This window comes from Gorilla gorilla, chromosome 2 (genome assembly GCF_029281585.2).
Source record: "Gorilla gorilla gorilla isolate KB3781 chromosome 2, NHGRI_mGorGor1-v2.1_pri, whole genome shotgun sequence".
In the NCBI taxonomy this organism is placed as follows: Eukaryota; Metazoa; Chordata; class Mammalia; order Primates; family Hominidae; genus Gorilla; species Gorilla gorilla.
Window position 1 is genome coordinate 197,874,651 of NC_086017.1, and position 22,290 is coordinate 197,896,940.

The following is a 22,290-nucleotide window of genomic DNA, read 5'->3' on the forward strand; positions in this document are numbered from 1 at the left end:
CCCAGGCGTGAGCCACCATGCCCAACCACAAATGTTTTTTAAGTTATAGTGTAAGAACATGGCAGTAAGTTCAACCCTCCAAATTGTGTCAGGGATCACAGGCAAGCAGAACCTAGCCTCTAATTTCCTCAGAAACTGTGTAATAAAAAGAGGTTACAGAGATTATCCTGGGTTTGCCAAAAAAGAAAGAAAGGAAAAGAAAAAGAAAAAGAAAACGAGGTGAGTAGCACCACCATCTCTATCCAGCTCTGGGCAGTTCTTTTTTTTTTTTAAGGTGGAGTCTTACTCTGTCATCCAGGCTGGAATGCAGTGGCGCGATCTCTGTTCACTGCAATCTCCACCTCCTGGGTTCAAGTGATTCTCATGCCTCAGCCTCCTGAGTAGCTGGGACTACAGGTACATGCCACCACACCCAGCTAATTTTTTATATTTTTAGTAGAGATGGGCTTTCACCATGTTAGTGAGGATGGTCTCAATCTGCTGACCTCGTGATCCACCTGGCTTAGCTTCCCAAAGTGCTGGGATTACAGGCGTGAGCCGCGGCGCCTGGCCCAGTTATTTTTAAACACTGAAATTACAGATGTAAGGACAGCATGTACTATATACTTTGTGCTTTATACTTTATTATTACTAAATGACAACATTAATAAGTAATAATTAGATCCAAAACACGTACCTTAACAAATGTCTATATATCAATAGATTATCTAGACACCGCTTTAAATGTGCAGCTATCACTTAAAATCAACTGATGGGTTCAAAATAATGTAAGAATCTCAAGATGGCATACAAATGCGCCCTGAATGATGAGAGTACATGGTACTTTTTATAGGAAGATGTCACTATCAACACAAAGCATATTTTTTATTTATTTATTTATTTTTAGACAGAGTCTCGCTCAGTCACCCAGGCTGGAGTGCAATCTCCGCCTCCCGTGTTCAAGCGATTCTCCTGCCTCAGCCTCCGGAGTAGCTGGGACTACAGGCACACACCACCACACCCAGCTAATTTTTGTACTTTTAGTAGAGACAGGGTTTCATCATGTTGGCCAGGATGGTCTTGATCTCCTGACCTCGTGATCTGCCCATCTTGGCATCCCAAAGTGCTGCGATTACACGCATGAGCCACCGCGCCCGTCTGAAAGCATATTCTTTTAAGGTTTGTTATTGTTTTTCCATGTAGCACTGACAGATTTGTACTAATTCTTTGCTTCTCTGGTTGCTAGATAGCTTTAGAATTGTCAGCTGAGGCTCTTGAAGAGCAAAACTAAACTACCTTAGTTGGCTTAGATAGGGAAATAATCTGACTTTTAGGATTATTTGCAGTATAAATGATTTCAAACACTAAAGGTTGACAAAGAAGCATTTATAGTTCACTGAGAAGGCTATCTTATTTCAGATTCCAGGTAAGCAGAATCACTTAAATTTAAAAGAGCACGCTCTGTGTTGATATGCAAAACTTTGTTAAAGTATACGTTTTGATCTTTAATTCATTTATTAGTTACAAATGTTATTTACTATTTAGTAAGCACACGCAAATGTGGTAAGCACTGCATTTATTAGGAATACACTGTAAGGTTACAGGCAGTGTGGGTGTGGATTTTGACTGTATTTGAAGTTTTCTTACCTTGAAACTTACTTAGCACTTGTAAACCTATACCATAGAGTTTAGCCTTTATTTCCTCTTAAGAGACTTGAAAATTCTACACCATCTAGTGTAGTGCTAATCCTAAAGAAAACAACCAACGATAAAGTGTTAATTGTTGATTGGTATCACCCTATGATCAATTGTTTTCACCCTAAGGCTCAAGTGAAACCAAACGGTTGGTCACTTTTTCGATTTAGTATTTTTTCAATTTCTTAAATCTCAGGATATTTTTAGTAGATTTTGGATGAGACAACAAGGATCTCTGACGACCATCATTCTCAGAAAATATCTGGCATCACCTCAAATCTGGATTTCGAACATTACAGAGGGATGAATGAGGAGCAGTACCACTGGACTGAGGGCCTGGCCCACTTTGCCATCTTGGTATTCTTAATCTTTGTCCTAGTTCCTGGCACGGTAAGAATTTTCAAATAAATAAATAATTTTTGTATTAAAAAAGTAGTATTTAGTACCGAATATCTTCTATAATATAGAAAATTGAGTCAGCTTTCCCAGTAATGATTCTTTAAGTTGGCCTTCTGAAATATGAGAAAATGTTACCCTGATAGTCTCGATGATATTTTGCACCATGGGTAGGGTTGTACTTTAAAGTTAAATGACTACATATATTGTTTTTTGTTTTTGTCGAGGGACCTGAGATGGGGCTAATTGAAAACGTCTGGAGCTTAAAGACCCGTGCAGTTTACGCAGCAAGGATATTATTGCTCTGAATTTCAATAAATCAACATTTCACTATGTATCGGCAAAGTCTACAGCCTTTAAAAAATGACCAATATAGACGGAATCAAAACCGATGTAGTCCCAAAGCGGCACAGAGCTGTATCTGCCAAAGCGTCCATTTAAATTCGTGCGTTCCAAGGAAAATTACTGCTCCTTAGTTTCTATCCATTTGCAAAAGTTTATGATTTTTTCAGGCATTCCTCACACCTGTTAGGTTAAAATCAGTAACACTCTTAAAAAGAAAGCGAGAGACCGGAAATGATATGAGAATAGAATTGGCCACTCCAGAGACATCTGCAAATGACACTCCATTTTTTCTTCTCGCGCTGCAAAATGTACCGGTAAACCGGACTTTCCGGGACTCGCTGGGTGGCCGACATTTTCCCTAGCAGGAATTTTACGTTTCCAAGATCTGAATGGATGTTAACGGTCGGGCTAAATGCCAGGCAGGTCTTCATTGTCGAATTAAACAGCGGTGGGAGCAAGCGGAATAACCGAGTTCCCCTCCCGCACCTGAGTGCCGGCAGCGAGCCGCGAGCCGGGACCTGTCGCCCGCGGGAAGCCCCGGCCGCCCGACGAACAGCATCTCCGGTTTCCGCCTCCGGCTCCGGCGCGGCTCCCCCGGCCCGCCTCTGCGTCAGGGACGCGGAAACCCCGTAGGAGCAGGGCGGGCGGGGAAAGCGAGGTTTAACTAACGCCGCAGCGATATTCTTCCGCCGCGAGGTAAAGAGTCCCAACCCAACCCGGGCCCTAGGATTTCCAGCGACCCTGTAATATCGAGAAATTACCACATTTGGATTTTTCTACCAACTTGCTTAGGATTTTATCCGAGGTAACGACCCCAGGATCACAATTTTGTAGCTGACCGAAGCACGGCGAGAAAATTCCTCCGCAAGAAACGGGTTCCGGCCACGAGCCTATAAAAAACGGGTGGCTGGGCGCTGCTGTCTTTTCAGTCGGGCGCTGAGTGGTTTTTCGGATCATGTCTGGTGGCTCCGCGGATTATAACAGGTATGCAGTCTGTCGGCGGTCGCGGTCTGTAGTGAAGGTCAGACGGCGCCAGGAGAGATGATAGTGGATGGCACGGAGGCAAAAACTCTAAATTAATGGACGTTTTCTTAGGGTACAGCACTCCTGTGCCCTTCCAGAAGCTTCCATGATGGGTAGGGCCCGGATTGTGGGGAGATAGGACGATGGTGCGAAAGCAGTGGCTAAAGGGCGTTTTTCCTCCCTAAGACATTACGAAACTTCGGCTGCTTCCCTTCCCAGTGTAGAGCACGGGAAACATGCAGTAAAAAGCCGTGGCGCAGTCCGCGTTCGGTACAGTGTAACCAGGACCCGAAGCTTTATTTTCGGTTATCCACACGAGTGGGGGGAGGGTCCTAGGCTTTAGTTGGGGAAGGGTTGGAGGCAGCGGTCTCCACTCGGCCACGGCGCGGAGGCGACGGGACAGGACCGGTGCCGGTGAACCGTTGGCATCGCCCTCGCCAGGCCGCTCCGCCCGCGTCAATCACCCGGCTTGCGCATTGTTGGGGGCGGAGTTCGGCGCTCCGAGCTCTCGCGAGACGCTCCGCAGTTGAAACGGGATCGCCATGCGCTCGGGCCCGGGGGGCTGGCTTTCGGGGCATCCGCAGGCCCCAACCTTTGGGGAAGGCGCACAGTGTGATATTCGCCCTGTGGCTGCTGCTTTAGCTTGTGCGGGGGAGGCTAACGTGCTGAGACGGGTTGCAAAGTGCTATCCGTTTAAGGTGCAGTTGAGGTGGCTTGGAAGGGGTGTCTGACTGCAGTATTCTTGTCAGCAGAGAACATGGCGGCCCAGAGGGAATGGACCCCGATGGTGTCATCGAGGTAAGAAACGGTTGTGGATCTTGAAGCTTTGGAAAGGTGAGTGTGTTCATCTCATTTATGCGTGCATTATTTTTTCTAACTTACAGAGCAACTGGAATGAGATTGTTGATAACTTTGATGATATGAATTTAAAGGAGTCTCTCCTTCGTGGCATCTATGCTTACGGTTTTGAGAAGCCTTCCGCTATTCAGCAGAGAGCTATTATTCCCTGTATTAAAGGTAAAAGAAACTGGCATTTTTTAGGAAATTGTTCTACATAGACATGAACCATAAAAGGGAAAGTAACCTCTGGGGGACTAGCACCTGTTTGTATTCCTTAAAGTGAAATGATGGCAATCATCTTTCGGGACTGACCTGAAATGAAGAGAATACTCATTGCTGATCACTTGATTATTTGGGCATAATTCATGTTCCAAATGGAATACATGGTGTGAAGTAGAAGTGACAATTTGATGTGGGATCGGTAAATGTGTATCCTACTTTTTTTAGGGTATGATGTGATTGCTCAAGCTCAGTCAGGTACTGGCAAGACAGCCACATTTGCTATTTCCATCCTGCAACAGTTGGAGATTGAGTTCAAGGAGACCCAAGCACTAGTATTGGCCCCCACCAGAGAACTGGCTCAACAGGTATTGATAGTGTAGTTCAAAAAAACTGCTTGCGTGTTGCATAGGTTTCAGGTTTCACAACTGTGAAGAATTTAAAACTTAGTATAAATTGGTCCTACCAGATCCCTCCTTTTAATTGTCCATGCATGCAGGGAGTTTTTGTTGAAAGTTTTAAAAGAACTGGGTATGCAGGTATGGTTTGTAGGGTTGTATACTAATAGATTGAGAATCCGAAGCGCTCTCTTGGATGTACTAGATCTGTCCCCATTTTTTAAGTTTGAATGCAGTTGTGCAACATGAAAACTGCAGTGACATGTTACCATTTGACTGTCTCCGTAGTTTGTGATGCATCTGTTGCATGCTATGTTTTCAAAGCTCACTGCTATATTGGCTTTGAAGTAAACCTTCCTAATAAAGCTGTAGGCTTTATTGAGGTCAGGATTATATAAGGCACAATACCCTCTGGGGGAAAAAAACATTTGCCCTAGCTGTAATTACAAAACATAAATTTCACTACGTACTCCCTACCTACAGTGAAGAATAATGTAGGAAACGTTATTCTTGAATTGTCTAGCTGATGCGTGGAGCAGCAGCATCCCAAGTTTGACAAGGCATAAGAAAGACATTAAGGGAATTTTACCTTGCAGCAGTTAGGTCGTCTGCATTTTAAGCTTGGAAGTAGTTTTGTGCTGTGCATGCATAAAAGCTGTTGGCAGACCAGATTATATTTGCCATTATGCTTTAAAAATTAGTCATTATCTGCAGGATAATAATTAAGGCTTGGTTTTTAGATCCAAAAGGTAATTCTGGCACTTGGAGACTATATGGGAGCTACTTGTCATGCCTGCATTGGTGGAACAAATGTTCGAAATGAAATGCAAAAACTGCAGGCTGAAGCACCACATATTGTTGTTGGTACACCCGGGAGAGTGTTTGATATGTTAAACAGAAGATACCTTTGTAAGTATTGTCTTTAAGAGAGTTTTTTTTGGTTTTTTTTTTTTTTTTTTTTTTTTTTTTTTTTTTTTTTACTGTTAACATAGTTGAAAAGTCAAATTGTATCACTGAGTAGATCTAGAAATGACAGTATGACTTTGTTTCTAACAGCTCCAAAATGGATCAAAATGTTTGTTTTGGATGAAGCAGATGAAATGTTGAGCCGTGGTTTTAAGGATCAAATCTATGAGATTTTCCAAAAACTAAACACAAGTATTCAGGTAAGCATTACTTCACCCCCGTCTTAAAGGTAGAGAGGGGGTTGATTTAATGCAGGTACTGTTACAATACAACTGACATGTTGTACTGTCGTTCCCCCTGCTTAAAGCACTTGATGCTCTACCTCCATTCCGTAGTAAGAGACGCTTGGCTTCAAACATGTTCCTTTGGGTATTAATGTGTAAGTTGTGCTACAACATAATTTTCTCTTTTTAAGGTTGTGTTGCTTTCTGCCACAATGCCAACTGATGTGTTGGAAGTGACCAAAAAATTCATGAGAGATCCAATTCGAATTCTGGTGAAAAAGGAAGAATTGACCCTTGAAGGAATCAAACAGTTTTATATTAATGTTGAGAGAGAGGTAACTGTCTGATTGTTAGACATTATTTTACCTTCTTGTATAAGCACTGTGCTAAAATTGCAGACACTAGGACCATGTCTTGGTTTTTGCAATAATGCTAGCAGAGTACACACAAGAAGAAAAGTAACAGCACTAGATTGTAAAGACTGGGGTGGACCTCTTTCTTAATGTCCAATGTCCTTTGTCTTAAGATTTGGTGCAATATCTCATTAGACCTAACAGAATGAAGTTAATTTTTATAATTTCTACGTTTTGAGACTGGGTTATGAGACTGGCTAAGACTGGCCAATTTTGGTATTTTGGGTAGAGACAGTTTCACTTTCTTGAAACCCTGGTCTGGTTGGAACTCTGGGCTCAAGTGCTGGGATCCCAAAGGGCTGGGATTACAGGCATTAGCACTGTGGCTGGCCCAGAATGAATTTTTAGCTGAAGAAAGTTGGAAAAACTAAATGACTGTTAACTTTATCTTCTAAACATTACAGGAATGGAAGTTGGATACACTTTGTGACTTGTACGAGACACTGACCATTACACAGGCTGTTATTTTTCTCAATACGAGGCGCAAGGTGGACTGGCTGACTGAGAAAATGCATGCCAGAGACTTCACAGTTTCTGCTCTGGTAAGAGGTGTTCTAAAATGTCTGGATTTCCACTAAAGCAGGATTCAGACTACAATATAGCTGCTAAGTGCTGTGTTGTCGTTCCCCCTGCTCAAAATAAAGTTGTTTCTTAACTATACCTGTCTGCTATTCTCCTGTAGCAGCCAGGGACGCTTGGTCTCATACATGTTGATTAAAATTAAATACTGACCTGACTGGTGATTCTTGAATTAAGGTTTATTAATTTGCAGCATGGTGACATGGACCAGAAGGAGAGAGATGTTATCATGAGGGAATTCCGGTCAGGGTCAAGTCGTGTTCTGATCACTACTGACTTGTTGGTAAGTCTCTTAATGCTTTTTAAAAATCTACCAAAAGTTAGCTTTTTGGGGGGCAGGTTTTTAAGTAACCTTTGCCAACTTGGGCTATTTGGAAGAGTAAAAGACCACACTCCACAGTGGGCTATACCACTTAGTATAGTTCGCTACTATTTTGTGGCCTACATGACAGGTGTCAAGTTTTTTTGAATCAATTTTTAAAACATGCCATTGTGTTTCAGGCTCGCGGGATTGATGTGCAACAAGTGTCTTTGGTTATAAATTATGATCTACCTACCAATCGTGAAAACTATATTCACAGGTGAGAAGCCAGCATCTTGGCTGTATTGAAAAAAATTCATACGTTTTTCTACTGTGATTTGTATGAAAGGTAACATCAAATCAAGGAATAGATTCAGTAAAGTCAGTAGTGTTAAGATGATGTAATTAAACTTGTACTAGGGAAGGTTGATGAGAACAAAGTGGGAAAACTTGTAAACATTGCCCAGATTGTGGACATAGGTTTTTTTTCCACAATTGTTGGTCTTACCTTATGCTTGAGCTTTTAGTGATGTTCTTGTGTCCATGTGTTTTTCTTGGTGATTTTTTCTATAGTTGGGATTTTCTTGGTGTCGCCTGGTAGCAATTTGAGTGAACCCTGGTTTAGTTATAGTGGCTTTATCCCTAAATAAATTGAATTGTACTTTGTTATATGATGTAAAAAAAGACTTTTTAAAAAATACAGGAGTCGATAGCAGCAGTTGATGACGAGATGGCACTCAGAAACGGCGTTGACGTAATTTAGGACGTGGAATCATAAGCGAAACAGCACACTGTTTGAATAAAGAGCGAGTCGGTATTTATATTTGTTTTTCTTTTGTCATGATTATTTGATTATTTTTAAGTTGCTCCAGCTAAGGCATTTTTTTGTATTAGTATTTCTATTAGGGAACCTTTCTTATTAGGTGGTTTGTATTGTCTGGTTTCTAACATGCAGGTAGCTGTTTGGCAGTTAAACACGTTTAGAGTAATTTGAGTTACAACGTGTGAAACTGAGCAAAAAAGCAGTGATAAGTTTGGGTTACCATACCAAATATTTGTTTTCCCACTGGAAAAAAGTAAGTTTTAGAAAATAGTTAACCTTTGCAGCATTTGTTTACAGTTTACAGTTCCAGAAGTGCGTCGAAATGGATTACATAACTGCTCTTTTATTCCTGGTGTTCACATCTGTCCCAGGCTGACACCTGCTCTTGGCTGGCCCACTTTGGTATGGGCTTTAATTTCACTACCCCAAACACGATACTGTCATCTGCTTTATAATAATGCTCAAGATGCCTGATAAAAATCTCATTTTGCAGCCAGACAAGCCTTGAATCCTTTTGGCACTAACTGCAAAGGAAGATTTTTTTCTCTAGATATGCATTAGCAGCTAGTGCTCCAGTTAGAAGCACGAACTATAACCTTGATAAGTAAACAGCAGCTGGTGGTTAACAAGTGGATCGTCATGTTCAGTAGTTTATACATTATGTGAGAAGTAACATTCTGATTGTTTCTTTTTCTTACACAGAATTGGCAGAGGGGGTCGATTTGGGAGGAAAGGTGTGGCTATAAACTTTGTTACTGAAGAAGACAAGAGGATTCTTCGTGACATTGAGACTTTCTACAATACTACAGTGGAGGAGATGCCCATGAATGTGGCTGACCTTATTTAATTCCTGGGATGAGAGTTTTGGATGCAGTGCTCGCTGTTGCTGAATAGGCGATCACAACGTGCATTGTGCTTCTTTCTTTGGGAATATTTGAATCTTGTCTCAATGCTCATAACGGATCAGAAATACAGATTTTGATAGCAAAGCGACATTAGTCGTGAGCTCTTGTGAGGAAAGTCATTGGCTTTATCCTCTTTAGAGTTTAGACTGTTGGGGTGGGTATAAAAGATGGGGTCTGTAAAATCTTTCTTTCTTAGAAATTTATTTCCTAGTTCTGTAGAAATGGTTGTATTAGATGTTCTCTATCATTTAATAATATACTTGTGGACTAAAAGATATAAGTGCTGTATAAAATCAGCCAATTATGTTAAACTAGCATATCTGCCTTTATTGTGTTTGTCATTAGCCTGAGTAGAAAGGCCTTTAAAATTTTTTTAGAAAGTATTTGAATGCATTTTGTTTGGTATTGTATTTATTCAATAAAGTATTTAATTAGTGCTAAGTGTGAACTGGACCCTGTTGCTAAGCCCCAGCAAGCAATCATCCTAGGTAGGGTTTAATCCCCAGTAAAATTGCCATATTGCACATGTCTTAATGAAGTTTGAATGTTAAATAAATTGTATATTCACTTTAAAGGTGCTTTTGGTCATTTTATTTTTATTACAACCCCATCATTTACAAACCCCCCCCATCCAGATATATTCACGTTAACAATTCTGAGATAACTGCTGCATCACAGTTGCACAAAGGCTGATGAGTTGCAAATGTTCGTCAGCACCATCTGCTAGGCATTTGTCAACTTCCTACAAGAAAAATTTAAGAAATTAGCATCCTTCAGGTAGTTAAATGTTCCATTGACATGTGCAAAGTACCTACTTACGGCAAGTTTTTCTGTGATAATAGACTTCTGTTTATCAGATAAGTTATTTTCTACAACCACATCATGGAGTTGATTGACGAGCTGAGTTGCTGCATGACCCTCATCTATTAAATCCTATAATAAAAAAAACTTTTGGTATGATGACTTAATATTCCTTTCCCCAAAGTTAGTAAGCTGACTTTACCTTGACCACAGCTTCTAGTTTGTCAAAAGAGCCACTCTGACAGGCAGCAAATACTCCATCAATTTTCTCAGCTGGTATTACCTAGGTAATTGAATGTTCGGTATTAAAGATGTTTCTAGGTGAGACTAGATGTACATTCTGCCAACTGGCCCCCGTGCCCCCAGTCCTTTCTGTTCCACACCTAAGTTCCATACTTTTCTGGGAAGGCTTTGGGAGAAGAGAAAGGGCCAGAGTAACTCCAGTCACCACTAAGCAACCAAGGTGCTAACAACTGTGCTTTTAAAGCCCTTTAATGGCTTCTTTGTGAACTTCCAAGTTTGGGCACACATGGATTATAGCTTGTTCTGGTCAGTGGATGAAGATTAAGTTTTCCCGTAGTGGCTATAACGATTCCTCAGAACAGTGGCCAAGATCCACCAAAAAGACTGATATCTTTAAAGGGGAAGTGCCCTTTCTCTCAAAATCTCTCCATGTAAAGATGCCACTAATGAGATTGGTTTAAAAAGTCCACAATATCCAGAAAATTAAAGAGGATTAGTGGTACCAGTCTTGTCATATGGAAGGCCTACTGTGAAGGTGAAAAACGTCATAGAAACAAAGGATTAGTGGTGCCAGTCTTGTCATATGGAAGGCCTACCGTGCAGGTGAAAAATGTCACAGAAACAAAAGTTTTTAAGTAGCAGTGATTCTGAAGTGAGTTTTTACATGGGAGTATCCAAAGACAAGTGGGGTACTCCATTCTCTTTAATAAATGATTACTGTAAGTTGGATATGCCTTTTGTTTATATACAACTGGCAAAATAGTTTTCATGTATAAGAACACCTGCTAAAATTGATTTAACTGCCAAAGGCATCTCTTATAAAATGTAAAAACTGAAGGCTGGGCGCGGTGGCTCCCACCTATAATCCCAGCACTTTGGAAGGCTAAGCGGGGGGCGGATCACCTGAGGTCAGGAGTTCCATACCAGCCTGGTCAACCAACATCGTGAAACCCCGTCTCTACTAAAAATACACAAATTAGCTGGGCATGGTGGCAGGTGCCTGTAATCCCAGCTGATTGGGAGGGTAAGGCGGGAGGTGGAGGTTGCAGTGAGTCGGTATTGCGTCACTGCACTCCAGCCTGGGCGACACAGCAAGACTCTGTCTCAAAAAAAAAAAAGAACAAAAAAACTAACAACTGAAAGTGTCCTTTTCTTTCCTGAAATGTCTGTTACATGCCTGACAAACTGAAAAGTCAGTGCTATCTCGTCACCTCAAACACTCTGATACTCCCAGGTTATTCCCTTAGACTTCCTAGTGCAGTACTTGGCACTTGCTAAACACTCAGTATTTGTTGGATGAAAATTTCCTAAAAGCCACAAAAAAGCCAACTAAAAAGAAATTCAGAATATCCAGTACTCTTACCCCAGCAATGTCTGTAATCACTTTCTCTGTGATCTCCTTTCCACCTGTTAATCGAGTAGCGCTTTGAAGAAATGTAATGGCTTTTCTTAAGTCTCCTTCTGACACTTTAACAAGATAAGCTATTCCCTGAAGAGAAAAGAGTTGTTTTTAACCTATGATGGCCAATTAAGGATTTATAACTTTAATTTTAAAATGTTTAATAAAAGTGAAAAACCCTATGTTTTAGAGTTAATGAGAAAAAACATTTCTGTTTTGGGAGAAAATATGATCAGTCTAGGGGCCAGGTACAATGGAAGGATAGAGATCTCTTGCTTCTGAAATAAATTTGCAGAGATGAAAAAATGTTCCATATTTATACCATTTTCTTGCTCACATAAAGCTAATTCAAATTATGGTTAAATTCTGTTATAATGAATAAGGGCCTTATGTTTCTATCAATTTTAGGGAAGTACTGAAGTATTAGCTAGAAGACTAAAATCTTGTCATCATGCAGAGATTTATGTTGCAGAATTTGCATTATATGTATGAAATCCACCTCAGTTTCGGGTCTCTGATATATTAAAAGATAATTAACTCAAAAAGCAATAGAAAAGCTAAACCCTGTAATTCCTACACATTTCAATTGTTGCCCCTTTAGCTTAAGTTTGTCTGAAGAACTGGCATCAGGATTGAGGCAACACACATTTAAATCTTTCAGGGCCTCTTTATATGCATTCATCAAGGGAATTAGTAACTCTAATAATTGTAATAATTAGTAATTACCTCATCACTAATTTTGACATTTTCCTTCTTGGCAATGTCTAGTAATCGCTGCTGTTGAATTTTATCTGACAGAGGCTTGAAGCGGAATTTTGAGCATCTAGAGGTCAGGGGTTCAATTATTCTGTGGAAGATGAGAAAAACCAAGTTGGTGTCTAAAGAAAGAATTTCCCCAAAAGAACTCATTTTTATCAAGAACAAATCAAGATTTGATGGAGGAAAAATTAATGTAGCCTTGAAAATTCTAAATTTCCTTTCCCTAATTGGGTTATGAAAATAAGGCTGCCTCGCATCTGTCTTCAGGGCAATATACCTACCGACTGACATAGTTACAGATAAGACAGAATCGGGTGGTTTTCGACTCCTTCTCCATGGTACGTCTTAAAGCTGCCTGAGCAGCTGAGGTCATAGAATCTGCTTCATCCAGAATCACAATCTTAAAAGGCGGACACGGCTTCCCACTGATTCAGAGAAACACATAAGAGTTGAACATTAATATGTATATTGGTTTTAACAACTTTGTTGAAATATACACATACCATACAATTCACCCATTTAAAATGTACAATTCAGTGTTTTTCTGTATGTTCACAAAGTTGTGCAACCATTACCACAATCTAATTTTAGAACATTTTTATCACTCCTAAAAGAAACTTTGTACCTATTAGGAGTCACTCTTCTTCCCCCAGTCATTCCCAGCTCTAGGCAATCATTAGTCTACTTTCATCTCTATAGATTTGCCTATTCTGGACATGATATGAATGGAACATATAATATGCAGTCTTTTGTGGCTGACTTCTTCCACTTAACATATTTTAAAGGTTCATCCATATTGTAGCATGTGTTTGCGTCATTCCTTTGTATTGTCAAATACTATGGCAAATAGATACACCACATTTATTCATCCATTAATCGGTTGGACATTTGGGCTGTTTCCATGTTTTGGTTATTAAGAATAATGCTGCTGTGAACATTTGTGTACATGTTTTTGAGCAGACATGTCTTCCAAGAGGCTGCACCATTTTACATTCCAACCAGCAATGTATGAGGTTTACCATTTCTCCACATCCTTGTCAATGCTAGTTATTTTCTGTATTTTTTATCATAGCCATCCTAGTGGGAGTTACGTGGTATTTCAATGTGGCTTTGATTTTCATTTCCCAAATGGATAATGATGTTGATGAGCATCTTTTAATGTGCTTATTACACATTCACGAAATGTCTATGCAGATCCTTTGCCTTTTTTTTTTTTTTTTTTTTTTTTTTGAGATAGAGTCTTGCTCTGTCGCCCAGGCTGGAGTGCAGTGGTGCGATCTTGGCTCACTGCAAGCTCTGCCTCCTGGGTTCACGCCATACTCCTGCCTCAGCCTCCCGAGTTGCTGGGACTACAGGCGCCCACCACCACACCCAGCTAATTTTTTGTATTTTTAGTAGAGATGGGGTTTCACCATGTTAGCCAGGATGGTCTCGATCTCCTGACCTCGTGATCCGCCCGCCTCGGCCTCCCAAAGTGCTGGGATTACAGGCGTGAACCACTGCGCCCGGCCTTTGCCCATTTTTTAATCGGGTTATTTGTTTTTATTACTGAGTTTTTAAAGTTCTTCATATGTTCTAGATATAAGTACCTTTTTAGGTATATGATTTGTAAATATTTTCTCCCACGTTGTGGGTTATTACCTTCTTCTGTACATTGATTTTTGGTAATCTGCCATTAAAGTTTTTCTCCCACCAAAAGTGGCATTAACATAATTGTATGAAAATTATACCAAGAAAACAGATTTGAAGTATTAATGGTGGAAGGGATCTCAGAGTCTTTCAGTCCACCTCCCAGTCTTCATTTCACATAAAGATACATCAGGTGCTATAGCAGTTGTGACTGACTGCACCGTCAATTTAAGGTGGATATCAAAAATTAGTCATTCACTTTCACAAATTTTGAAATGTGCTCATGTAAAATTTACATATATGTCTAGGTACCACCAATGTAATCCTGGACCTTTGCCACCTAAGGAGCATAAGTAGTTGATTAAATTCCTGTTTACCTCAGGCAGGATAGTCTTCTAACATGAAAAGGAAGTTGACAATTTGGCAGAAATACACTTGATCTTAGCCAAAAGGCTGAGGAGCGACGGCAGAAATACATATTTAAAATAATACACGCTATGGAGGAGGGAGGGCAAATTTACTTACTCTGAACGACTTCCTGACACAGTTAATTGAGCAAAATTTTTCACTTTCTCTCGAACTACTTGTATTCCACGTTCATCAGATGCATTTAACTCAAGAACTCTTAATCGGAAAAGTTCAGGCCTATTTCAAAATGAAACAAATATGAAACATAGAGCACAAGTAGGCTTAAATCACATTTTAACATTTTCACACTTTGCAGACGTTTAAAATCCACCTAGTAAACAATATGGATAGAAGGCACACAATCACTTTTGCATTCTCGCTTCGGCAGAGTGCTGCAGTTAACATTTTGGCTTTTTTCCATGCATTTAAAAAAATGTAGACATTACATAACATATACAATTTCTTTTCTTTTTATTTTTTTGGAGACAAGGTCTTGCTCTGTCACCCAGGCTGGAGAACAGTAGCATGATGATGGCTCACTGCAGCCTTGAACTCCTGGGCTCAAATGATCCTCCCACCTTAGCTTCCCAACTAGCTGGGACTATAGGCACATGCCATCACACCTGGCTAATTTTGTTTACTTTTTGTAGAGGCAGGGACTCATTATGTGGCCAGGCTGGTCTCAGGTGATCCTTCCACCTTGGCCTCCCAAAATGTTGGGATTACAGGTGTGAGGCACCACACCTGGCCCCACATATAAAATTTTAAATCGATTTTCCACTTTGCATTTATAATAAGTATCTTGGCATATTATCAAAACCACTGTAAATAACATTTTAATAGTCATATGATATTCCATCCTATGACTGTACCATCATTTATTTCACATTCTTCTATTATTAGACATCTAGATAGTTTTAAATACTGTAATTTTAAATAATGTTACAATATAGCATATTTTAAATTATTTCCGGCCAGATGCGGTGGCTCATGCCTGTAATCCCAGCACTTTGGGAGGCCGAGGCGGGTGGATCACGAGGTCAGGAGTTCGAGACCAGCCTGACCAACGTGGTGAAACCCTGTCTCTACTAAAAATACAAAAATTAGCTGGGCGTGGTGACAGGCACCTGTAGTGCCAGCTACTCAGGAGGTTGAGGCAGGAGAATTGCTTGAACCCGGGATGTGGAGGTTGCAGTGAGCTGAGATCGCACCACTGCACTCCAGCCTGGGCAACAGAGCGAGACACTGTCTCAAAAATAAATAAATAAATTCCATAGGGTAGTTTGCTATAAGGAAACCTACTGGATTAAGGAAAATTAATGGATTAAAACATGAGCAGGTTTTTAAAGTGAGTTTTAATAAAAATTACTAAAAGTAATATATGCTTACTGTAGAGAAATTTGAGAAATCAAAAGAAAAAAAATGGGCACACTGTCAAAGCACTGTTTTTGAAACTTCCCTCTAGTCTTTTACACATACAGACACACACACACACACACACACATTTAAATAAAAAACAAGAGTTGTGATTTAGTTTCATCTCTATTTTTCCTAATCAGCATGGTATCCTAAGCATGTTTATGGACATAAACATTTACATGCATCTATTTTGTATTTTAAAGCCACAATATTAAATATGAAATTCACTGTTAAAGTAAGTTCTTTAAAGACAAACATTATTTCATAAAGGATATAGAAAAAGTTGTATAATCTGGACTGAACTACTCTAAGTAATAATAAACAACTGTTAAGGCTGATTCAAATTGGTTCTATCTGACTGAGTTGTGGAATAATCAAAAAAGTTCTTGTATAATTTTACTGAGAATAAAAAATTGCTGTCAAATAAAATATTAGGCACATAGCAGCTTCTCCCTTTGTCTTTTACATTTTGACATAACTAATATTCCTTACACATTTGGTGATTTCAGTGGCATCTTTTTTTTTTTTTTTGAGACGGAGTCTCGCTCTGTCACCCAGGCTGGAGTGCAGTGGCATGATCTCGGCTCACTGCAACCTCCACCTCCCGGGTTCAAGTGATTCTCCTGCCTCAGCCTGCCGAGTAGCTGGGACTACAGTTGCATGCCACCATGCCTGGCAAATTTTTGTATTTTTAGTAGAGATGGGGTTTCACCATGTTGGCCAGGCTGGTTTCGAACTCCTCACCCCAGGTGATCCACCTGCCTCGGCCTCCCAAAGTGCTGGGATTACAGATGTGAGCCACCGCACCCAGCCTATTTTCATATGTAGGATTTCAGATATTTCTATCAGTTGTATGTCTGATATTAATTCTGGATAAACTCAAAATAGCTTTTGTTATGTTGGTGCATGTTTCATGTATATCAGACCCAGCCCACTACACATCTTTTAACTCTAGGTAAAAGGCTCCTCTAGAATGGCTGGTTAAGCCAAGATGGTCAATCTAGGAAGAGGAACATAAGAAGGTGACTCACAGGAAGATTTTCTGGTGTACCTGGAATCATACTACACCAACCACCACTTATGCTCAGGAGACCTGAGGCAAGGAGCTGGACTGGCCACTCCAGAGTCAGAGCCTAGGAAGTCCAGAGCAGGACTCAAGAATGGATCGTGCAAACAGTACCATCAGAAACAGCAGATTCTATCATGTAGCCACACAGATGTGAACACAATCATTAAGAGGGTGATAAAACTATCAGCACAATTGGACATTAAGTTGGGCCCTCTGGACTCCAAAGTTATAATGGAAAATTTAAAGAAAGTGATGGAAAAAATCATAGGCTCCCAGTGTTGTAGTACATTCAAACACTTGAACAAGATTCAGAATGAAGATCACAAAAGACGCAGGCAAGCTGATTTCTTCAGGGGAGTGAGGGAGGAACAAAACGGCTCATGGGATTTTTAAAAATCACAAATAGAAAACTATCCTACAGAAAACGAAATGCAAATTTTTAGAGGAAAAAAAGCAATCAGAGAATTTTGATGTCAAATCTTTAAAAAAAGAAAAACAGACCGATTTCAACGTACCCAAAGAGTTCTCTAGCTGCTGCCAAAATAGTGGATGTTTTTCCAGTTCCAGGTGGTCCGTAAAACAAGAGATTAGGAAGCTGTAGAAATTAAATTTTATTTTTAATAAATGGTATTCTGGCACAAATAGATGAAAAGGAAGATCAAAAAAATTGTCTGTGGAATAGTGCAATGACTTCTCTAATAGGGCACGTAATTTCTAAGTATAAAGTTTTCTTAATATAACTGATATCATAGTACTGACAGATTTAAATCCTGCTTTTTCATATACTATCACTTTTTTCCCCAAGTGTCTTTTTAATCTCTTAAGCTGAACCAATATTTATGCTTGCTCTATAGCTAATCCACTTAGGTGAAATTTTCAAAGCTGGAATGAGAAACCTTTTATTTCTAAAGGGAATCTCAGTTTCCTGTCCCACCTCTATGCTCAAGATTAGGTAAGATTTTATATTACACAAAATGTCAGCTGCTTCAAAGGGGAAGCAGACCAAAAGAGTAATGGGATTTGGCCAAAACTGAGGAAAAAGGACTAAAAAAGACATAATTAGGGCTTTGGATGAGCAGAAGTACCAAGAACAGAAATATTAACAAAAAATCCAAAACTAGATATATATTAAATACTAGGCACTGTTCCACATCATGATTATGTACTCTGTAAGGATGCTTGCATGTATCAGGGAGAATTCATTAGAAGAGGAAAGGATAAGATTAAATCACTAGCTACCTTCTTTTATACCTTGTATCTAGCTAGTTTGGCTCCTATCAAGCAGTCGACTGATCCGTGGTGAAAATTAATAAGTCAACTAAATTCTAATGAGCTCTGTTATGATACTGTGCAATCTTCAGTATGTCCTGTCACATAAGGAAATCAGTGTACACAGGAAACTAGGCATTAGAGTTTGTTTCCACTCTTGCCTAACCCTCCTTCTTCCTGTCCATTCATTCTTCACCTAAATCAGACACCACTCTGCTTGCTACTTAAAACTATTCCACTTAGAAAAACAAAAACAAACAAAAAAACCCTCAGCTTTTTACCATGGCCTAAAGGACTTCCATGATCTGCCTACCACCTCCTTCACCTTCCAGGCCCTAGCTTACAATGGCCTCTAACAGCTTGGCACTTTCTGGCCCGAACATATGTTGCTCCCATGACCTGGAGTCTGATCCTCTTCTTTCTGCCTGGCCAACTCCTAATGCATTACAAATCAGAAACCATTCAGTCTAAAGTAGGTCTCCTCTCCTATTCTCTCATTAGTGTTTGTTGCATTTTGCATTGGTTTATTGTTATTTAACTGTGGGGCTTAATTGTAAAATGCCTGTCTACTTCATTAAAAGACCAAGAACCTTATTTATTCTATTCACATCTGTATTCTAGCATCTACTACAGTAGTCAATGTTGGCCAAATGAATGAATAAACCAATACATAGACAAATATGTTAATTAGAAGACTATTACTGTTACATTCATAACATATAGCTTACAGAACAAACTATGAGATTCATAACTTAAAAACCTCCCAGGCTTCTTAGTAATTAAGGTCTACAACTATTATTTTGATCTGTGCATCCCTTAACAATGTAACGATTCATCCAGGTTAACTATCAGATACAATAATTTAAATTCTTTGAAACAGGGTAAAATTATTAAACCTTAATTATACACTAGTCTAATATATGTAGTACATTCAAGAACTGTATGTGGAATACCAGTTCTTAAAATCAATTTCTGAAAAAATTATCTTCTTATAATTCTTTACAACCTTTCAAAATAAATTGAATGAATTGTTTTCCTTTACTCTTTTGAATTAAAAAAAACTATTTCACCTCTTTACAAAACTTAGTCTGAAAAGATGCACAAAATATTAAACTGAAGTTCTTACTTCAGCCTCATAAATTACGTGGCATAAAGTCAAGAACTAGATCTTAGGCTGGGCATGATGGCTCATGCCTGTAATCCCAGCATTTTAGGTGGCCAAAGCGGGCAGGTCACTTGACATGGCTAAACACCATCTCTACTAAAAATACAAAAATGAGCTGTGTGTGGTGGTGCATGCCTGTAGTCCCAGCTACTTGGGAGGCTGAGGTGGGAGGATCACTTGAGCCTGGGAGGCAGAGGTTGCAGTGAGCTGGTATCACGCCACTGCACTCCAGCCTGTGTGACAGAGCAAGACTCTGTCTCAATTACAAAAAAAAAAAAAAAACCACAAAAGAACTGGATCTTAATCTCACTACATTTGCTGAAGATACTAGTAATTAAATTAGATATTGTCCTGCAATCTGTGTAATTACTATGCAACTGCAATTAAAATGGTATATACTGTTACCAAGATATGCAAGCAGAATATACCAAAAAATAAAATGCTATACTATTATAAAATTAAAAGGTATAAGAGTATTTGTGTTATTTATTTTTCATTACTTATTTATTTATTTATTTTTGAGACCAGAGTCTCACTCTGTCACCCAGGCTGGAGTACAGTGGCACAATCTTGGCTTACTGCAACCCCTCCGCCTCCCAGGTTCAAATGATTCTCCCGCCTCCTGAGTAGCTGGGACTACAGGTGTGTGCCACCACGCCTGGCTACTTTTTCTAATTTTTGGTAGAGATGGGGTTTCACCATGTTGGCCAGGCTGGTCTTGAACTCCTGACCTCAAGTGATCTTCCCATCTCAGCCTCCCGAAACGCTAGGATTACAGGCGTGAGCCACTGTGGCCGGCCAAAAAGGTATAAGAGCATATGAGTCAAATCAAAACACATACTGGTAAAGAAAAAGATTCTAAATAGTTTTATAAATTTAACTTCTTTCAAAATGTGTACTGTAGTAATATAATTTCAGCAAGAGAATGATGGCAGCAAAACCCAAAAGAACTTCTAATTAAAAGCAGCCAGATTGAGAGGAAGGAAGCAAATCTTGAAACTAAAGCAAAAGCCACATCCCACTTCACCACTTTACTGAGCTGTTAAAGCACTTTGGGCATTCATCATAACACAACTTTAAGTTGCTAATTCTTCACATGGGTTTATCTTATCTCAGAATAATTTACAATGCAAGTTATTCATGGATATTTTATCCCCCATATCACAGCAGAAGAGAGAGCTATAAGCAGAATTCAAAGCTCGATTTTTTTTTTGTATTATAGGTCAATCCAAATACTGAAGTTAGTAAGCAATTATACTTTAGAGGAATCTCTGGCTCTTCTTTATAGCACATATTACTACCTATAATTATTTATTGGTTTACTTGTTTATTCTATCTTTCCTTACCAATAAAAAGCCATGAAAAAAGGGGCATAGTTTGTCTTGTTCTATGTTTTATGTCTTGTTCTATGTCTATGTTTCATAGTTTGTCTTAATTACTATGACTTTTACTTGAATACTAGGTAACACTGCTATGTAAGATTAAATAGGAGATGCTCAATAAATATTTGAACTAATTATCATTGTACAAATAGTTATCAAGGACCTACTGTACACAGAGCAAGATATTTAATGAGGGCTAGAAGTTATAAAGGAAGAAAGAGGGTGAATAAATTAAGTCTTAAATATCCCAGTGACATTAAACACCATTTGCAACTCACATCTGCTCCTTCTAAAGATTTTTTCAGCACTGCAACCACTTCTTCCTGGAAAGCAACTTCATCCACACATTTTGGGCGACTTGCGGGGTGGGGAGGAGGAAAGAGGTTATTTACTATATTATAGTAGCCACAGAAAACTCTCAAGTGTTCCTTCTACTAAAATACCAATGACCATTCTTAAACATCAGCAATGAAATGAGAAACTTTTTCATAATCGGAAATAGGTGGAAACCCCACTTGTTTTTACCGTAACCAAACACATTCTGAAAGAGTGAAATAATGTTTTACTTCCTATCTGCATTGCTCGAATCTGTTATACCCACAAAAATTAAAGAAAAAGGATTTTATTTTATACGCTACAAACACTAATTAGAAATTAAAGTGGGGGATTAAGACCATCCTAGCTAACACAGTGAAACCCCGTCTCTACTAAAAATACAAAAAATTAGCCAGGCGTGGTGGTGAGCGCCTGTAGTCCCAGCTACTTGGGAGGCTGAGGCAGGAGAACGGCACGAACCTGGGAGGCAGAGCTTGCAGTGAGCTGAGATCGCACCACTGCACTCCAGCCTGGGTGACAGAGGGAGACTCTGTCTCAAAAAAAAAAAAAGAAATTAAAGTGGGGCTGGGTGCGATGGCTCACACTAATCCCAACACTTAGGGAGGCTGAAGCAGGTGGATCACCTGAGGTCAGGAGTTCAAGACCAGCCTGACCAACATGGAGAAACCCTGTCTCTACCAAAAATATAAAATTAGCCAGGCATGGTGGTGCATGCCTGTAATGCCAGCTACTTGGGAGGCTGAGGAAGAAGCACTTGAACCCTGGAGGCAGAGGTTGTGGTGAGTCGAGATCGTATCACTGCACTCCAACCTGGGTCACAAGAGCGAAACTTCATCTCAAAAAAAAAAAAAAAAAAAAAAAATTAAGTGAACACCTGCTTAGAAAGCATTATTATTGGCCGGATGCGGTGGCTCACGCCTGTAATCCCAGCACTTTGGGAGGCGGATCACCTGAGATCAGGAGTTCGAGACCAGCCTGGTCAACATGGTGAAACCCCGTCTGTATTAAAAATACAAAAAAAATTAGGTGGGTGTGGCGGCACACGCCTGTAGTCTCATTTGAACCCAAGAGGCAGAAGTTGCAGTGAGCCAAGATCGCACCACTGCACTTCAGCCTGGGCGACAGAGCAAGACTCTGTCTCAAAAGAAAAAAAAAAAGCATTGTTCCACTTTGACAAAATAAGATCACGAATCTTAAGATGAAAAGGGAAAACCATTTAGTAACCTTAGTATAGGTAACTATTTTGGTTAACGTAGTTACATATATACTTAGTATGTGTTAACTGGTTAATGCCAATTTTTTCCA

At 39.6% G+C, this 22,290-nt stretch overlaps 2 protein-coding genes and 4 non-coding genes across 14 annotated transcripts in view; 5 read left to right on the plus strand and 1 right to left on the minus strand.

The window, feature by feature from the left end:
* The first annotated feature begins 539 nt into the window (after positions 1 to 539).
* On the plus strand, positions 540 to 9,680 carry EIF4A2 (eukaryotic translation initiation factor 4A2). 7 transcript variants are annotated; one of them, XM_063704448.1, is made up of 12 exons: positions 2,761 to 3,111; positions 3,208 to 3,399; positions 4,191 to 4,236; positions 4,323 to 4,455; positions 4,726 to 4,865; positions 5,636 to 5,804; positions 5,952 to 6,061; positions 6,277 to 6,420; positions 6,903 to 7,040; positions 7,271 to 7,360; positions 7,579 to 7,658; positions 8,904 to 9,680. In XM_063704448.1, exons 2-12 carry the CDS (start codon positions 3,371 to 3,373, stop codon positions 9,046 to 9,048), a joined length of 1,224 nt encoding a protein of 407 aa, XP_063560518.1. In that variant the 5' UTR covers positions 2,761 to 3,111; positions 3,208 to 3,370; the 3' UTR covers positions 9,049 to 9,680. The 7 variants fall into 7 exon arrangements, 5 of the variants coding, with proteins under 5 accessions (XP_018878807.1, XP_004038218.1, XP_063560518.1 ...); XR_010133024.1 differs by lacking the exon at positions 2,761 to 3,111 and adding an exon at positions 8,082 to 8,192 and having other exon boundaries at positions 3,299 to 3,399; positions 4,188 to 4,236; positions 8,904 to 8,948; XR_010133023.1 differs by lacking the exon at positions 2,761 to 3,111 and adding an exon at positions 8,082 to 8,188 and having other exon boundaries at positions 3,299 to 3,399; positions 4,188 to 4,236; positions 8,904 to 8,948.
* Positions 4,556 to 4,624, plus strand: LOC115934247 (small nucleolar RNA SNORD2). The gene has a single exon (XR_004070064.1). It is a non-coding gene; the product is annotated as a small nucleolar RNA SNORD2 (small nucleolar RNA).
* On the plus strand, positions 6,450 to 6,627 carry LOC115934244 (small nucleolar RNA SNORA81). The gene has a single exon (XR_004070061.1). It is a non-coding gene; the product is annotated as a small nucleolar RNA SNORA81 (small nucleolar RNA).
* Positions 7,076 to 7,207, plus strand: LOC115934179 (small nucleolar RNA SNORA63). Its single transcript, XR_004070002.1, has one exon. It is a non-coding gene; the product is annotated as a small nucleolar RNA SNORA63 (small nucleolar RNA).
* Positions 7,388 to 7,525, plus strand: LOC115934191 (small nucleolar RNA SNORA4). The gene has a single exon (XR_004070013.1). It is a non-coding gene; the product is annotated as a small nucleolar RNA SNORA4 (small nucleolar RNA).
* A 2-nt stretch (positions 9,681 to 9,682) lies between the features above and the next one.
* Positions 9,683 to 22,290, minus strand: part of RFC4 (replication factor C subunit 4) — a 33,015-nt gene continuing 20,407 nt past the window's right edge. For all 3 annotated transcript variants that reach the window (XM_004038171.5, XM_004038172.5, XM_055382089.2), the window contains 9 exons: positions 20,928 to 21,006; positions 17,349 to 17,428; positions 14,463 to 14,582; positions 12,590 to 12,733; positions 12,276 to 12,396; positions 11,514 to 11,639; positions 10,110 to 10,190; positions 9,926 to 10,039; positions 9,683 to 9,848 (listed from right to left, as the gene is read on the minus strand). In XM_004038171.5, the coding sequence (XP_004038219.1) occupies positions 9,753 to 9,848; positions 9,926 to 10,039; positions 10,110 to 10,190; positions 11,514 to 11,639; positions 12,276 to 12,396; positions 12,590 to 12,733; positions 14,463 to 14,582; positions 17,349 to 17,428; positions 20,928 to 21,006 (961 nt within the window). In that variant the 3' untranslated portion in view covers positions 9,683 to 9,752. The remainder of the gene's footprint in view (positions 9,849 to 9,925; positions 10,040 to 10,109; positions 10,191 to 11,513; positions 11,640 to 12,275; positions 12,397 to 12,589; positions 12,734 to 14,462; positions 14,583 to 17,348; positions 17,429 to 20,927; positions 21,007 to 22,290) is intronic.

What these genes read in the sequence shown, in the direction of transcription:
- EIF4A2 (XM_019023262.4), top strand. Translation starts at nt 3,371, where the DNA reads ATGTCTGGTGGCTCCGCGGATTATAACAG. An exon ending in ACCCCGATGGTGTCATCGAG is followed by an intron (nt 4,237 to 4,322) that starts GTAAGAAACGGT and finishes TCTAACTTACAG; the next exon opens with AGCAACTGGAATGAGATTGT. An exon ending in TATTATTCCCTGTATTAAAG is followed by an intron (nt 4,456 to 4,725) that starts GTAAAAGAAACT and finishes TACTTTTTTTAG; the next exon opens with GGTATGATGTGATTGCTCAA.